This window comes from Dendrobates tinctorius, unplaced genomic scaffold, assembly GCF_039654945.1.
Source record: "Dendrobates tinctorius isolate UK_male_01 unplaced genomic scaffold, ASM3965494v1 ptg000070l, whole genome shotgun sequence".
Taxonomy (NCBI): Eukaryota; Metazoa; Chordata; class Amphibia; order Anura; family Dendrobatidae; genus Dendrobates; species Dendrobates tinctorius.
The window spans coordinates 43,458,447-43,477,082 of NW_027361738.1; the positions used below are offsets into that span (position 1 = coordinate 43,458,447).

Consider the following 18,636-nt stretch of genomic DNA (forward strand, 5'->3'; position numbering starts at 1 on the left):
GGAAAAGGCACAGCGGTTTTCTAACCGGCATAGGACCATTGGTCCCCGGTTTAAAGTGGGTGATATGGTTTGGTTGTCATCAAAGAATATCTCTATGAAGGTGGCATCTCCAAAGTTCAAGCCAAGATTTATTGGACCTTACAAGATTTTGGAGATTCTTAATCCGGTTTCTTTTCGATTGGCTCTTCCTGTTACATTTAAGATCCATAACGTGTTTCATAAGTCGCTGTTGAAGAGATATGTTGAGCCAGTAGTTCCTATGGCTGCACCTCCTGACCCTGTATTGGTTGAAGGTAATGTGGAATATGAGGTAGAGAAAATACTCGATTTGCATCTGGCTAGACGGAGACTCCAGTATTTGGTCAAGTGGAAGGGTTATGGCCAGGAGGACAATTCTTGGGTCTCTGCCTCTGATATTCATGCCGATAGATTGGTTCGTGCTTTTCATCGGGCCCATCCTGATCGGCCCGGTGGCGTGGATGAGGGTTCAGTGACCCCTCCTCAAGGGGGGAGCACTGTTGTGAGCTCATTTTCGGGTTTGCCTCTGGCTTCTGGTGAGGGTTATGGAGCTGGCTGTGCTGACAGAGGAGTAGTGAGTTCTCTATCTGGACTCCCTCTGTTGGTGAAGGGAGGTAATGAAGCTGATCTAAATGGCAGAGACCGGCCACCTGAGGAAGAGGACTGCGATTGGACATCAGGAGTTTCTGATTGGATTTAAGGCAGTCGACTCCCTAGTTTCTTGCTGGTGATTTTTCCTGACTGTGGCTCCTGGTTTCCAGGTTGGTTCCTGCCTTCCTAAAGCTAAGTTTTCTCTGCTATTGTTCATATGAGTTTTTGTCTGGTTTACTTAGTTTTTGTGTTCAGCCAGCCCTGGCTGGGACTGGGCTGAATCCCCATTTTGTCTCTGATCAGTTGATCTCTTTTGCTCTGTCTTCAGAATATACCTGAGTGCTGATATAGTGATTTGAAGTCTAGCGACTTCAGGGCCTTTTTCTATCAGACGTGTTGGACATTCTTTTTGGCAGGGTTTTTTGCGTGATTGCAGACAGCAGCTTTTCTTTCCTGTCCTTTCTAGTTAGCGAGGGCCCCATTGTTTGCACAGCCTATCTTTCTACCTGCGTCTGTGTTTTCATCTTGTTTCACCGACAATACATGTTGGGGGCTGTCTATTGCTTTGGGGTCTGCTCTGGGGCAGTTTAGATTTTCCCTTTCTTTCTTTAGGCTTATTTAGTTCTCCAGCCGTGACGAGGCATCTAGGACCACCGTAGGCACGCTCCACAGCTACTGCTAGTTGTTGTGGATAGGATCAGGGGTCTGCAATCCGCTAGTTACCTCTCCGGTTTTCGGGGCTTAGCTTGCTTTTTGTTTTTTCCTCCTCGGTGACTCATTCATAACATCTTACCTGCTGTTTTGTCTCTTGCCTTTGGCATATCCGCTCCTGATCGGTACTCACCCTTTTGGCTTATTTCTGACTCTGTGTTTGCTTATTCCTTTGGTAATGCGCTACAGACCAATATCGACTATCCTAAAATAAAAAAGTAAAAAACTGTCCCACAAGGGTTGCTGTGACGTGGCGGGATGGCTTGTACATTCTTTTGATCAAAATTATGTTAACTAAATACCCTTATTATTATTACTACCTTCATGCAATTTTTGCAATTTATTTTTACTTTTTTATTTTAGGATATTTGTTTTTTGTGTTTTATTTTTGGATTTCTCTGTGTAAAGGTCATGTGTCTATATGCATTTACATTTTGCATACACATTAATTCACTTTCTCAGTTCAGACCTAGTTTATTACACGAATATCAACCCAGCTTGTTTGACTGTTCTGCTGCCACCTGGTGGTGACCTCGCTGCTGCGCTGCAGGTCTGCTCTTGGTGTGTGCAGTTATCCCTCCACTCCATTGCCATCTAGTGGCACTTGCTTCTACCAGCATTGCAGCAGCGTGACATGGCTGTTTCAAGATGCATAATAAGGAGGCATTTGAAGAAAAATAGGCTGCATGGTCGAGTCACCAGAAGAAAGCCATTACTGTGCAATTGCCACAAAGTATCTCACCTACAATATGCAAAACAGCACAGAGACAAGCTTCAAAACTTCTGAAACAAGGAAATTTGGAGTGATGAGACCAAAATTGAACTTTTTGGCCACAACCATAAACGTGACATTTGGAGAAAGGTTAACAAGGCCTATGATGAAAGGAACACCATTACTACTGTAAAGCACAGAAGTGGATCGCTGATGTTTTGGGGATGTGTGAGCTAAAAAGGCACAGGAAACTTGATTAAAGTTGAAGGAAAGATGACTACAGCACGATATCAGCATATACTGGAGGCAAATTTGCAAACAGCCTGGAATCTGTGTATGGGATGTAATTAGACATTCCAACATGACAACGATCCAAAACACAAGGCCACGTCGACCTGTCATTGGCTACAGCAGAACAAAGTGAAGGTTCTGGACTGGCCATCTCAGTCTCCTGACCTCAGTATCATTGAGCCACTCTGGGGAGATCTCAAGTGCGCAGTTCATGCTAGACAGCCCAGGAATTTACAGGAACTGGAGGCTTTTTGCCAAGAAGAGTGGGCAGCTTTACCATCTGAGAAAATATAAAACCTCATCCACAACTACCACAAAAGACTTCAAGCTGTCATTGATGTTAGAGGGGGCAATACACGGTATAAGAAATGGGGTATGTGAACTTTTGATCAGGGTCATTTGGATGTTTTGGTTTGTCATTATGAATTAAAAAGAGAAAACACAGTAGTTTGACAATAAATGACTTCACCTAACCACTAACCATGAGTGGAGAAAAAGGTTTGATGTTATCATTCATATTCCCTGAAAAAAGGCCAAGAAAGCAAAAATTCTGCTGGGGTATGTAAACTTTAGAGCACAACAACTGTAGACAGACAGATAGATAGATAGATAGATAGATAGATAGATAGATCGATCGATATGGGATAGATAGATATGAGATAGATAGATATACAGATGTTAGATAGGCAGATATATACAGTCATGGCCAAAAGTTTTGAGAATGACACAAATATTAATTTTTACAAAGTCTACTGCTTCATTTTTTCTAATGGCAATTTGCATATACTCCAGAATGTTATAAAGAGTGATCAGCTTAACAGCACTTACTTGCAAAGTCAATATTTGCCTAGAAAATGAACTTTATCCCCCAAAACACATTTCAACATCATTGCAACCCTGCCTTAAAAGGACCAGCTAACATCGTTTCAGTGATTGCTCCATTAACACAGGTTTGGGTGTTGATGAGGACAGGGCTGGAGATCAATCTGTCATGATTAAGTAAGAATGACACCACTGGACACTTTAAAAGGAGGCTGGTGCTTGGCATCATTGTTTCTCTTCTGTTAACCATGGTTATCTCTAAAGAAACACGTGCAGTCATCATTGCACTGCACAAAAATGGCCTAACAGGGAAGAGTATCGCAGCTAGAAAGATTGCACCTCAGTCAACAATCTATCGCATCATCAAGAACTTCAAGGAGAGAGGTTCCCTTGTTGCCAAAAAGGCTCCAGGGCGCCCAAGAAAGACCAGCAAGCGCCAGGACCGTCTCTTAAAAGTGTTTCAGCTGCGGGATCGGGCTACCAGCAGTGCAGAGCTTGCTCAGGAATGGCAGCAGGCAGGTGTGAGTGCATCTGCACGCACTGTGAGGCGGAGACTCTTGGAGCAAGGCCTGGTCTCAAGGAGGGCAGCAAAGAAGCCACTTCTCTCCATGAAAAACATCATGGACAGACTGATATTCTGCAAGAGGTACAGGGAGTGGACTGCTGAGGACTGGGGTAAAGTCATTTTCTCTGATGAATCCCCTTTTCGATTGTTTGGGACATCTGGAAAACGGCTTATTCGGAGAAGACCAGGTGAGCGCTACCACCAGTCTTGTCTCATGCCAACTGTCAAGCATCCTGAAACCATTCATGTGTGGGGTTGCTTCTCAGCCAAGGGAATGGGCTCTCTCTCAGTCTTGCCTAAAAACACAGCCATGAATAAAGAATGGTACCAGAATGTCCTCCAAGAGCAACTTCTTCCAACCGTCCAAGAGCAGTTTGGTGATCAACAATGCCTTTTTCAACATGATGGAGCACCTTGCCATAAAGCAAAGGTGATAACTAAATGGCTCAGGGAACAAAACATAGAGATTTTGGGACCATGGCCTAGAAACTCCCCAGATCTTAATCCCATTGAGAACTTGTGGTCAATCATCAAGAGACGGGTGGACAAACAAAAACCTTCAAATTCAGACAAAATAAAAGCATTGATTTTGCAAGAATGGACTGCTATCAGTCAGGATTTGATCCAGAAATTGTTTGAGAGCATGCCAGGGAGAATTGCTGAGGTCCTAAAGAAGAAGGGTCAACACTGCAAATATTGACTTGCTGCATTAACTCATTCTGTCAATATAACCTTTTGCTACTCATAATATGATTGCAATTATATTTCTGTATGTGATAAAAACATCTGACAAACACACACAAAAACCAGAGGCCAGCAGATCATGTGAAAATATAATATTTGTGTCATTCTCAAAACTTTTGGCCATGACTGTAGATCATAGGTAGATACAGATAATTTTTAGATAAATAGTTCTGTTTAACAGAAAAACTAACTTAGCTGGAAAAGAAACAAAAGCATGATCAGTGATCACCAATCGCTTCAACAACTAGTTAAGAGATGAAAGACCATTATCATAGATATATCCTTAACAATCCAGATCACGTATCAATTATTAATGCCGAATTTTCAAAAAAAATCAAGCTATACATGCCAATAAATGGAAAATCAATGGTTGTAAAGAATAAAGTTTCCGTTCTATTAAAAGATTCCCAGCGTTCTATAAGTTAAACAAATGTCTGAAAATAAACATGGATTACCATCCACAGCACTCAGCGGATCCTTTGGGTCTTCCTGGCGAGAAGTAGATTTATAAATCTGTGCTCCAAGATTTGGCCTTGACAGAACATGAGCTCTTGCTCTCGGAAGAAAAGATTTCATCTGGTAACTATCCATTTCATCATCTTTAGGAAGCCCTCCATCAAGTTGACTAAGTTGTGGTGGACGATATTTATTGGAATATAAGGATGAAAATGTTGTTTTTCCATTCAGATTTAGGTTGTCAGAATTCTGGGACACTGACTTTTGAGCCAGGTAGGTTTTTAAAGCAGCCAGTAAAGTCTTTTTTTCAAGATCGGCTTCTGACTCTTGCAGAGGCTTCTCAATTAGAGGCTTCGGTAGGACATTTGAAGGTAAGTCAAGAACTTTTCGATTGGAGGATGGAGCAAATAACAAGGCAGGTTTTCCTTTTGAATGCTGAAAGTCAAGAAAGTTTAATGTTCTCCAGAGGAAGGCAAGGAATAAAAAAAACGAAAACAATACGAGCAAAATAATTGTCAACATTCCTATCACAGAGAAATAATGGAGGCAAAATCTCAATTATGTAAGATAAATAAAGCGGCAGAAATAAATAAAAGCCAATTGGTGTCGCTGCAAATAATCTTTAATTAACAATTTTGTTCCTGGATCCCTGAAGAAGCATTTGTTTATTTGTAAGAAACTTGATTTCCTAAGAGTAGAATAACATAAAAAATTGACAATCTCCTAAAATTAAAGAACTTTGTTTACGAAACTTCTAAAAATTTCATTTCAGCACACATAAAATACATGTAACAGTCCTTACATCAAAGGCTTCAAAGCAAAAGAAGACACTTCTGTGAGAGAAGCCTTAGCTTTAGGCAGTGGTGTCTTGCAATTGATTTACCAAGAGCATGCCTGTCAACTACTTCAGTTTAAAGGGGTACTCTGTTTTCAGCAAATAAAAGTGTTTCACGCGTAGTAAAAAGTTAGGCAATTTTCCAGTTTAATTTAGTTTATTAAAATGCGCAAAGGAAAAAAAAACAAAAACAATTTTTACAGAAGAAAAGTTTCTATATGTAAAAGTGGTAAAAAAAATTACACATACTGTATATAATATCACCGAATAAACCCCGTAAAATAGCAATAAACATCTGCTTTTTTACTTCTATCCCCTTAAAATAATACAGTCTTCTTCTAAATTATATGCACATCATAATATATACAGGGTGGTCCAAAAGTAGGTGGACAGTATGTGTAATAGGGTTAAGAAGGGAGAGATTTATCAAACATGGTGTAAAGTGAAACTGACTTAGTTGGTCCCGTAATTTTAGATAACATTATGTGGAGTGATGAAGCTTCTTTCAAATTATCTGGCCATATTAACAGACATAATTGTATTTACTGGTATAATGAGAACATGCATTTAACATTAGAGCAACAACTAAATGAGCCTGGTGTCAATGTTTGGGGTGGTATTTCAAGTTTTGGTGTTTTTGGACCATTTTTTTTTATGGAACAGTCACAGGAGATAAGTATCTCGAAATTCATATGAATCAAGATGTTCCCCCAGTTACGGCAACAGCCTATTTCAAATGACCTTTATTTCCAACAAGATGGGGCCCCTCCACATTATTCAAGAGTAGTCCGCGAGTATCTTGATGAAGCATTTCCTAATAAATGGATTGGCCGAAGAAGCCTACTTGATTTTTTTCTTTTGGGGAGTACTCGAGGACAAAGTTTATAGTTGAAAACCAAAAAGTGTCAGTGATTTGAAAAAGTACATAAGAGATACATTTCAAGAAATTAATACCCAAAGAGACTTGTGCAAAAATGTTTGTCGAAGTGTAAGAGGCAGACTTCAAAGCTGTGCAAATTGTGATGGAAAACAGTTTGAGCACCTGCGTTGATAAAATTTAAGGGCTTTTGTATTATTGTTCAGAATAAAATTTAATTGTCAATGTTATGCTTGTGTTAGTAAATATAATTTTATATATAAAACTCAATGTGGGTGTGTATGTATGTATGTACTGTATGTGTGTGCGTGTGTGTGTGTGTATGTCCGGGATAGGCATCCGCACCGTCGCAGCTACAGCCACAAAATTTAGCACAGTCACACGTCTGGACCCCGAGAGTGTCCTAAGCTATGTTGTGAGGCGAAATTTTAACCCCGCACATTCCAATTCACCAAACAATTTTGCCCCTATCTACATAATGGGGAAAAAGTGTGTGTGTATCAAGCTCCGCCCCTAATTATGATGTCATAATGGTTGCCATGGCGACGCTGATGTCATCATAGGTTGCAAGCCCCGCCGCTAATTATGATGTCATAATGTTTGACTATGGGATGGAGGATGTGTGATGGGTATATGGGCACGGGACTATGGGATGGCGAATATGTATGATGGGTATATGGGCACTCGACTATGGGATGGAGGATGTGTGATGGGTATATGGGCACTCGACTATGGGATGGAGGATATGTATGATGGGTATATCGGCACGGGCCTATGGGATGGTGGATATGTATGATGGGTATATGGGCACGGGACTATGGGATGGAGGATAATTATAATTTGCTATAACTAACCACAGTTAGTTACTATGCCCGGGCAGCGTCGGGCTCTTCACCTAGTTTTATATATAAATCAAAATAAATGTTATTATTTTCTGTCCACCCTGTATATATATATATTCGTTCCACAATAAATCATATATGGTTTCATCAACTAAAAAATAAAAAATATAACGCCCATTTAATATGGAAATACAATAATATATTTTTTCTCAAAAAGTTATCATACAGACTTAAAGGATATAGGTAATGCTATGCATGTGACCCAGATCCGTGCTTCGCTTTCCACACCGCTAGACTTTCTTTGTTCCATGTCGGGCTTTGCAAGCAACTCCCCCGCCTGCTGCACCAATGCCCGTGACACCTGGACCTTGGGCTTAGAGGATCCACTTCACCTTGTTTGCCCATATTATGTAAAAGGTAACATGTTACTTATGATACATTTAGAATGGTGCAAAATGTATTAAAAATTATAAAATAGTGGCAGATATTGTATTTCTTTTTAATAATCCCTCTAGAAATAGCAAAAATAAGTTAATAAATATGTTATATGTACCCCAAAGTGGTTTTATTCATCCAATAGCAAGTCCAAATGTAGTGTAATAACAGGAGGGACATTTTTTCCTTTTAGGCCACATTGGCTAATCTCTTATCGTTATATCATCTTCCTTTGTATCAACAGAAGAAAACAAGATTCTAAAGTTAGCCCATACCCCTTTCTTTCACCGACGTCCTTTCCTATCCCTTGGTTGAACCTATTGGACATACAGTATGTCTTTTTTTCAGCCCTATGAATAATGTAACTATGTTCTAGATCATTGCCAGTTCATTTAAAAATATACTTCAAGAAATGATTGGAATGAACCAATATAAAGTAAAGCGACGCAACCGTTCTCTACGAGCAGATTGTCCCTTATTACTTGGTTTAATAATGTTACATTTTGGATTGTCTCATCATTCAGAATATTTACTAACAGAAAAAAACACTGATGAGGCTAGAATGCAGGAGTTTTTCTATTGAGGCTAGAATGCAGGAGTTTTTCTATTGAGGCTAGTATGCAGTTTTACTATTATCTATCTATCTATGACTTTCATTTGAGTGCTCTACAAATGTACTAAATTCCAGGTAATTTTTTTTCCCAATTTTTCAGTACATTATATGGTCAGATAAATTGTGCTATTCGAAGCAACAGAAAACACAGAACAAAGAAAACCTGTATACGACTATGTCAATGGGAAAAGAGAAAAGTTATGGTCTTGGAAGCAAGAGAGGAAAAAAACAAAAGTGCAAAAACAAAAAAACACCTGGTCCTTAAGTGGTTAAACAATTGGTCATTTTCTATAGATAACTTCTCTTTAAAGTCTCTGACAAATTATTGAAATTCTGCATATATAGCTTCTTTTGTGTTGTGATTTTTTTTCTCATGCAGGCTGCACTAGATATGGCATTGTTTTCCAGGACATTTTTGAAAATCTGATATCAAGGTTTTCCACAGTCATCATTATAAATGTATTATTAGGGTATGTGCACACGGCGCGTATTCTGCTTTGGAATTTTCTGCGCCGATTTCACTAAATCCGCAGGTCAAATGACCTGCATATTTCCTGCGTATTTACTGCTTTTTTTTGTACAGTTTTCCCCTGCGGTTTTCCACCTGCGGATTTCTAGAATGGAGTAGGTGGAAAACTGCACCAAAAGCGCACAAAAGAAGTGACATGCTGCTTTTTTCATTCTGCACCAAATCCGCGCAGAAAAAAAGCAGCATGTGCACAGCGGAATTTGTTTCACATAGGCTACAAAGGTGCTGTACATCACATGAAGTTCTGCTGCGTATACGCAGGGCCAAATCTGCTGCGTATATGCAGCAGATACGCATCGTGTGCACATAGCCTAACTGTATGGTTACAATATACATTAACCCCTTCCTGATGTACAAAGTAGTAGTAGGTTTCCCATGTATATTACCATATTTAAGGATCTAAAGGGTGCTGTCAATCACTGACTCAATTGCCATTGTGCGCATTCACTGGCTCACATCGGCCCTTGTGAATTGTTGATCGCAGGTTCCTAATGGATTGTCATGGCAACCTGGGACCCACTGACAGCCCCCATGGCTGCCATCTTAGGGCACGTGCACACATTATATTTGTAAGCCAAAACCAGGAGTGGGTGATAAATACAGAAGTGGTGACGAGTTTCTATTATACTTTTCCTCTGACTGTTCCGCTCCTGGTTTTAGCTTACAAATACTGATGTAAAAAACTAACCAAATGATCAACGTATGAATGTGGCCTTAGGCTACGTTCCCATGATGGGTATATGATGAGTTTTTTATGTTTTAGATTTTATACATCATTTCTGCACCTTCCATTTTTTCATTGCGTTTTTGAGTGCGTTCTTTTACATGCGTTATCACGTTTTTGTGTTTTTATGGTTTGTCATGTTTTAAGTTAAATGTTTTTTGGTGTTTTAAGTACTTCCTGGCTTTAACAAAACTTTACTAATATAGTCATGTGCTGAGTCGATGTGTTATTATGTGTTTCCGCTCTAAACGCACTAAAAACACATAGTGTTTTTTACTTGTGGTTTTTCCATGTCTAATGCAAGTCTGTGGGGAAAATCTGCACATAAAGCTCATCATACATGCAAGAGCGATTGAAATGTTGCTGATTTGAAACACTCACGGCGAATTAAAAAAAAAGCACAGTGGCCATGAGATTTCTATAAATCCCATCCATTCTGCTGGATCTGTAAGACGTTGCCTTGTTGATGCAGCGAAAACACACAGCATCAAAAACTCATCGTGTGCACAGCCTTGGTCCTCCTGTGAAGCTTAGCCTGTGGCTGCGCTTCATAGAAAAAAGTAATTTTAAACATATTCTGCAAATTCAGTTCCTTTGCTGAATAATTGCTTTATCCACAAAATATTTAGAGCATGACAAAAAATGCTCTGACATCATTTCTCTCAAAAGGAAGGTAAAAATTGCCCCCTTTTTTTTACAACCACTCAACTTTTGTTGCGTCTAAACAAATACAAAAGACCAAGTACCTGCATCCATGCCGTGAAAAAAAAAAGTATTGTCTTGCCATTACATTGCCTTATTGTTAGACCCAATGTTGCTGAAGGAAAGTCTCTGAGGTTCTTCATATGCCAGACTTAGATGCCTTATAAATTTCTGCTACAGTTGACTGATTATAATGGTAGCTCTCCTCTGAATATAAATGTAGGGGGGTCTCATGGGAACACAGGCCCCACTTTAATTATTCTGCCATTTTGGGGTTGTTTTAATATGAGTTTTAAAATGGTTTCCTGATGTTCAAACTAAGGTCAAAAGGTCATTCTAGTAAGCTGTGGAGTCACGATCAGGTTCATTCCAGTTATTTCCAGCTGTTCTTGGCACACTTTTTATGGATTATGATTGGCTGTGTCTTAAAAGACCGGGAAGATTTTTGCTATAGAAAGCCTGCCTGCAGCCTCCGCTCCCCTGCCTGTACCTTATCCGCTCTCTCCGCTTTCCTCTCTCCTAGGTCCTGGTAGTCCGTGGCTCCGTCCTGTCCTGTTCTGGTCTCCCAGCTGTGTACTCCAGTCCGTGCCTGGACCCTACCGTCTTGTCCTTGTTTCCAGTCCTGTCCGCCATCCATGTTCCTGTCCTTGGGTGGTCCTCCGCCAGCCTCTCCGGCCTCCCGTTGTGACTCCTGTGTCCTTCCCTGGGTACCAGCTGCCGTGGTGATAATTCCCCGTGGGTCTGCCCCTAACACTCCCTGTATAGGGGGTGGTCCACCTGGTCAACTTGCCCGTGGGAGGTTAGTTGCCACGGTCCAGCGGGTCCACTCCAGGAGTACCTCCTAAAGTCTCACAGAATAATCAGGCCATGGATCCCGCTGGTACCGCAACCCAATAGGAACTTTTGTTCCTCCGGGAGAATCAGGGTGAGGATAATGTCGTTCCTCAAATCCATGGAGTCCCGTCTGTCATCTTTGCAGGCCTCGAATCCGGAGAGTGCCTCTCAGATCGCTGGTCTCCAGCAGGAGCTCGCCCAGCAGCGTGACACTCAGGCCCACATTTTGAATTACATGGCCTCGGTGGATAACCGCCTGCTAGCTCTCCAGACCGCAGCTGCAGTCCCGGTTCAGGTGGCGGTTCCGCATCCGTCACCCGGTTTGGCTAAACCTCCGCGCTATAGCGGAGATCCCAAGCTGTGTCGGGGGTTCCTTAACTAATGCCAGCTGCATTTCGAAATGTCGCCTCAGCAGTACCCCACCGACCGAGCCAAAGTAGCCTTTGTGGTATCCCACTTGGAGGGTGAGGCGCTGGCCTGGGTAAATCCCTTGTGGGAGTGAGACGATCCTTTGGTCTCCCAGCTTGCAACCTTTCTGGAGACTTTTCGTAAAGTCTTCGACAAGCCCGGTCGCCTGGTCTCAACCACCGAGTCCTTGTTCAATCTCCGCCAGGGTACTCTCTCTGCGGGGCAGTACGCCATCCAGTTCTATACATTGTCCTCCAAGCTAGGATGGAACAATGAGGCTCTGGTTTTTCCGCTCGAATTAAATACGAGTTGGCTGGGCGAGACACACCTACATCCTTGGATGACCTCATTAATCTGGCAACGCGTATCAACCTACGTTTCCAGGAGTGTTCCCGCGAAGCCGCCGGGGAGAGAAGACTTCCTCGTTCGTCTTCCTCTCCCCGCAGTCCTCCTCATCCGCGATTTTCCACCCCGGCTTCAGCACCGGAGCCCATGCAGGTGGACCGACTCAAACCAGTGGAGAAACGTCGCCAGGAAAGACTCACACAAGGTCTTTGCCTCTATTGTGGCAGCGCCACCCATCTCCTGCGTTCCTGTCCGGTGAGGCTGGGAAACGCCTCCGCCTAGGACAGGTAAGAGAGGCCTCCCTAGGTGTCAGTGATACCTCTCTACCCTTGACCCTCTTTGTTTTGTTGATCCTGGGTTCTAAGCGTTTTTCTGAGGTGGCCTATATTGATTCAGGGGCAGCAGGGAACTTCCTCTAACTCGAGGCAGTAAAAAAATTGCGGATACCTGTCTGTTAGGGTCCCGACTTTGGTGCGCTCCTCCCGGCGCGTCCTCGGGTCCCGGCGCGTCCCCGCGCCCGGCTTCCGGGTTCCCCGGCGTCAGGCACCCGCGCACTCCGGAGATCCAGGCGCTCTGCCTCCTGGGTAGTATGACGCGGTCGGCGCCGCCCCCAACATGGCAGCGCCCACCGGCTATTTAGGATTTGGGCTTTGTCAGGTAAGGTGCCTGACTGTCAACTTCGGTGACGCTGTCTCCTGCAGCGTTCACTCTGACTCTGGCCCCCTTGTGTCTGCGCCTCCAGCGCTCTCTCTTTGTCAGCCTCTATCCTCTCTGCCCTGGTTGCTCTACTGTGTGTGTCCCTCTGTCCGCTTGCCTCCTGCCGTGTCCCCCTATCCTGCCTCATCCATTGCTTCCTCTCTGTTACAGCCTCTCGTCTGAGCCACCCTCTGAGCCCGCCTCGCTGTCCCTCCTCCACAGGTTCAAGCTCCATCGCTGTCCGGCATATCTGTGTATCCTCTCCTAGCTGACCCAGACGCCCCTTTGGTTCTACCCTCAGTGGGCCTGCCCCTAACACTCCCTGTATAGGGGGTGGTCATCACCTGGGCTGCTCGCCCTCGGGGGCTCTGGAGCCGTGACCCAGAGGATCCACTTCTGGGTTGTTCTCTAGCTTCCCCGTAACAGCAACCGTAACAGTACAGTCAGACCATGGACCCCGCTGGAGCCTCGGCTGCGCAAAAGGAATTGATTTTCCTTCGAGAGAATCAGACGCGCATCATGTCCTTCATGAAAACCATGGACTCGCGTCTGTCCGCCCTCCAATCCTCTGACCCTGGTAACGCCGCCCAGTTGGCGGGCTTACAACAAGAATTAGCGCAGCAGCGTGATACCCAGACCCACATTCTCACTTACATGGCGTCTGTGGACGTCCGATTACTCTCCCTACAGTCGTCCGCCTCTGCCTCCACTCCTGTTTCCCATTCTCCTCCGCGCTTAGCCAAGCCACCTCGGTATAATGGTGACGCTAAATTATGCCGGGGTTTTTTAAACCAGTGCCACCTTCACTTTGAATTGCTGCCCCAACAGTATCCAACTGACCGGGCCAAGGTGGCCTTCATCATCACCCATTTGGAGGGGGACGCCTTGGCTTGGGTCAATCCCCTCTGGGAGCGGGACGACCCAGTGGTCACTCAGCTATCAGTATTTTTGGACACTTTTCGACGAGTTTTTGACGAGCCGAGCCGTCTCGCCTCCACCACGGAGGAACTATTCAACCTCTGCCAAGGTTCTCAGACGGTGGGTCAGTACGCCATACAGTTCAGAACTTTGTCTTCTGATTTAGGCTGGAATAACGAGGCACTGGTGGGCGCCTTTTGGCGAGGCCTCTCGGGCCGTATCAAGGACGAGCTGGCTGGTCGTGATACCCCAACAGTTTTGGAGGATCTAATTTCCCTGGCCACCAGAATTGATCTCCGGTTCCAGGAACGAGCCAGGGAGGGAAGGGTTTCCCGTCCTATTTCTTCTGTTCGCAGACCGCCCAGTCATCGACCGAGGACCTCCGCTCCTGTCTCCGTTCCCGAGCCTATGCAGGTGGACCGCCTTAAGCTCTCGGACCAATGTCGAAGGGAGAGAGGTCTTCAGGGCCTGTGTTTCTATTGCGGCAGCAGCTCCCACCTACTCCGATCTTGTCCTGAGCGTCCGGAAAACTTCTTCGCCTAGGCCAGGTAGGAGAGGCCTCCCTAGGCGCATGCGAAACCTCTCAACCCCTCACCCTGTATTTCCTCCTGCATGTGGGTGGGAAGCAGGCTTCTCTCACGGCCTATGTGGACTCGGGCGCCGCCGGAAATTTTATTAGACTTGAGGAGGTTAATAAATTTTCTGTCCCTGTGAGAGCCCTGGAGAACTCCCAGGTTCTTGCGTCCATTGATGGTCATCCCCTGCAGGAGGCCGTGACTCATGTGACTCTAGAGGTAGAATTGCAAATAGGGGCCCTGCACAGGGAGAAAATTACATTTCTTGTTTTAGCAGGGATCTCCCATCCTATCCTCCTCGGTCTCCCGTGGTTGCGGCTCCACGAGCCCACATTGGATTGGCATACTGGCAACATTTTGCGCTGGGGGGAGTCCTGTCGGGCTCAGTGTCTGCTGTAGGTGCGCCCCGTAGGTAATCCCTCTCCTTCCCCAGTCCCCGCCGGGTTGCCTTTGGCCTACGCTGCTTTTTCTGATGTCTTTGACAAAAGAGAGGCTGAGACTCTCCCTCCGCACCGTCCCTACGATTGTCCCATCGAGCTGGTTCCTGGAACCACCCCGCCTCGCGGAAGAATTTATCCCCTCTCATCTGCAGAGACTCAAGCCATGTCTGAATACATTCAAGACAATCTAGCCAGAGGTTTTATTCGAAAGTCTTCATCCCCTGCTGGAGCAGGCTTCTTTTTTGTGAAAAAGAAGGATGGGTCACTACGTCCTTGCATCGACTACCGTGGCTTGAATCGCATCACGATCAAGAACAAATACCCCCTGCCGCTCATCTCTGAGCTCTTTGATCATCTGAGGGGAGCGCGAGTGTTCATCAAGCTCGATTTATGTGGAGCCTACAAACTTGTGCGCATACGCTCTGGGGATGAGTGGAAAACCGCGTTTAATACGTGAGACGGGCACTATGAATACTTGGTTATGCCGTTTGGCCTCTGCAACGCCCCTGCAGTGTTCCAGGAACTCGTCAACGACATCTTTCGGGATCTTCTCTACTCTTGTGTCGTAGTCTACCTGGATGATATCTTGGATTTCTCCCCCGATCTGGCCACACATCGTCGAGATGTTCGCCAAGTCCCTCAACTTCTCCGAGAAAACCACCTTTTCGCTAAGTTGGAGAAGTGCATTTTTGAGCAAACTTCTTTGCCTTTTCTGGGATACATCGTCTCGAGCTCGGGGTTGGAGATGGACCCCGAGAAAGTCTCTGCAGTCCTCAAATGGCCACGTCCTCTGGGTGTAAAGGCCATTCAACGTTTTTTAGGATTTGCCAATTACTATAGGCAATTCATTCCCCACTTTTCGTCTCTGACTAAACCTATTACCGCGCTTGTCCGCAAAGGTGCCAACCTCAACCTCTGGCCTTCCGAAGCCCTGGATGCTTTCGAAGCTTTGAAACAAGAATTCGCTAAGTCACCAGTACTTCATCGCCCGGATACCAACAAGCCATTTATTCTAGAAGTCGACGCATCCTCAGTGGGAGCTGGAGCTGTTCTTATGCAAAAATCTTCTTCCGGCCGAACTCTCACCTGCGGATTCTTTTCCAAAGCCTTCTCCGCTCCCGAACAAAACTATGCTATCGGAGATAGAGAACTGCTGGCCATAAAGTTGGCTCTTGATGAATGGCGTCACCTGCTTGAAGGAGCCATACATCCGTTCACCATCTTTATGGATCATAAGAATTTGGCTTACCTTCACTCCGCTCAAAGGCTTAACCCGCGACAAGCCAGATGGTCGCTGTTCTTCGAACGTTTCGACTTCGAACTTCACTTCCGGCCCGGGGACAAGAACATCAAGGCCGATGCCTTATCGCGGTCATTCTTATCAGTGGATAAGGAGGAGGCTCCTGCACATCTTATCGACCCTGCCAAAATCCTTACTGTGGCTCCACTAAACATGGTGTCCCCATCGTCCGGTAAAACCCTTGTTCGAAGTAGAGACATACTGAAGGTTCTACGTTGGGGCCATTGGTCTAGATTCTCGGGACATGCAGGTGTTAAAAAGACTCTCTCTCTCGTCTCCCGTAATTATTGGTGGCCTTCTCTTCGCATGGACGTCCTGGAATTCATCGCCTCTTGTCCTTCCTGCGCCCGAAACAAAGTCCCTCGACAGCTTCCCTCTGGTCTCCTGCACCCTCTGCCTGTGCCTGCTAAACCGTGGATTCATGTCGCGATGGACTTTGTCACTGATTTGCCTCCATCTTCCAGATGTACGGTGATATTAGTGGTCGTGGACAGATTTTCAAAGATGGCCCACTTTATAGCCCTACCAAGCCTACCCACTGCTCCTGAGTTGGCGAAGATCTTCCTGCAGCACGTTTTCCGCCTCCACGGCTTTCCCCAGCACATCATCTCGGACCGGGGAGTGCAATTTACCTCTCGTTTTTGGCGAGCTCTCTGCGGATTGTTAAAGATAAGTCTGGATTTTTCCTCCGCCTATCACCCCCAGTCTAATGGTCAAGTGGAATGAGTCAACCAGGCACTCACGGCTTACCTTTGGCATTTCTCCAATGCTCACCAGGACGACTGGGTCTCTCTGCTTCCTTGGGCAGAGTTCGCCTATAACAACCACTCTGGCGAGGCTTGCTCCAAATCTCCTTTTTTCATGGTTTTTGGCCAACATCCCGGCATTCCTCTCCCTGTTTCCCCTACCTCGGGCGTGCCGGCAGCGGATTCCTTGTCCACGGACTTTTCCCAGATCTGGAGGGAGACTAAAATTGCCCTCGAAAAAGCCAGCCTCCAGATGAAGAGGCATGCCGACAAAAAGCGCTTAGACGTTCCTCCGTACAAACCTGGAGATAGGGTTTGGTTATCCTCTCGGCATATCAGGTTAAAAATTCCTTCCTATAAGTTAGGTCCACGGTACATTGGTCCCTTCGAGATTCTGAGTCGTATCAATGACATAGCCTATAAGCTAAAGTTGCCCCTCTCTCTAAAAATTCCCAATTCCTTCCATGTATCCCTCCTCAAGCCTGCAGTATTTAATCATTTTCACTCGACCTCAGCTCTGACTTCCCTACCTTGTAGTTCTGATAACATTTTTGAAGTGCAGGACATTTTGGCCATGAAGACAGTTAAAGGAAAAACGTTATTTTTGGTTGATTGGAAGGGTTTCGGCCCGGAAGAGAGATCTTGGGAACCCCGGGAGAATATTAATGCCCCTCTTATTATGAAGCAATTTCTCTTCAACCTGGGGAGGGAGGGGAGTAAGAGGGGGGGTACTGTTAGGGTCCCGACTTCGGCGCGCTCCTCCCGGCGCGTCCTCGGGTCCCGGCATGTCCCCGCGCCCGGCTTCCGGGTTCCCCGGCGTCGGGCTCCCGCGCACTCTGGAGATCGCGGCGCTCTGCCTCCAAGGTAGTATGACGCGGTCGGTGCCGCCCCCAACATGGCGGCGCCCACCGGCTATTTTCCTGACTGTCAACTTCAGTGACGCTGTCTCCTGCAGCGTTCACTCTGACTCTGTACCCCTTGTGTCTGCGCCTCCAGCGCTCTCTCTTTGTCAGCCTCTATCCTCTCTGCCCTGGTTGCTCTACTGTGTGTGTCCCTCTGTCCGCTTGCCTCCTGCCGTGTCTCCCTATCCTGCCTCATCCATTGTTTCCTCTCTGTTACAGCCTCTCGTCTGAGCCACCCTCTGAGCCCGCCTCACTGTCCCTCCTCCACAGGCTCAAGCTCCATCGCTGTCCGGCATATCTGTGTATCCTCTCCTAGCTGACCCAGTCGCCCCTTTGGTTCTGGCCATCACGGTTCTACCCTCCGTGGGCCTGCCCCTAACACTCCCTGTATAGGGGGTGGTCATCACCTGGGCTGCTCGCCCTCGGGGGCTCTGGAGCCGTGACCCAGAGGGTCCACTTCTGGGTTGTTCTCTAGCTTCCCCGTAACAGCAACCGTAACACTGTCAGGTCCTTGGAGGTTCCCCGGCAGTTAGCGTCAGTCGACGGTGCTCCTTTGCGCGAGACCGTTACCTTGGTCACCGAAGAGGTGGAGTAACAGATTGGAGCCTTGCACCAAGAGAAGATAGCCTTCTTCGTACTACCTTCATTATCCCATACGTGTTTTTTAGGTCTTCCTTGGTTAAGGATACATGAGCCTGTCCTGGATTGGCGATCTGGAGACATTCTTCGGTGGGGTCAGTCCTGCCAGACTAAGTGTCTCCTTCATGTGCAGCCTCTCAAAACTTCGCCACCTGCCACTGGGCCTGCAGGTTTGCCTTTGGCCTATTGGGCCTTCGCCGACGTCTTCAACAAGAAGGGGGCAGAGAGTCTTCCCCGCACCGGCCATATGACTGCCCGATCGATCTTGTTCCAGGTTCTACTCCACCCAGGGGTCGAATTTATCCTCTGAATCCCCTTGAGTCCCAAGCAATGACCGAGTATGTCAGGGAAAATTTGGCCAGAGGC

The 18,636-nt window shown here is 45.8% G+C and overlaps 1 protein-coding gene across 2 annotated transcripts in view; it reads right to left on the reverse strand.

Moving 5' to 3' along the window:
* The window catches only part of PTPRN2 (protein tyrosine phosphatase receptor type N2), a 1,309,069-nt gene that overhangs the window by 915,830 nt on the left and 374,603 nt on the right, over positions 1-18,636 (reverse strand). For both annotated transcript variants that reach the window (XM_073581608.1, XM_073581607.1), the window contains one exon: positions 4,910-5,345. In XM_073581608.1, coding sequence (XP_073437709.1) covers positions 4,910-5,345 — 436 coding nt within the window. The remainder of the gene's footprint in view (positions 1-4,909; positions 5,346-18,636) is intronic.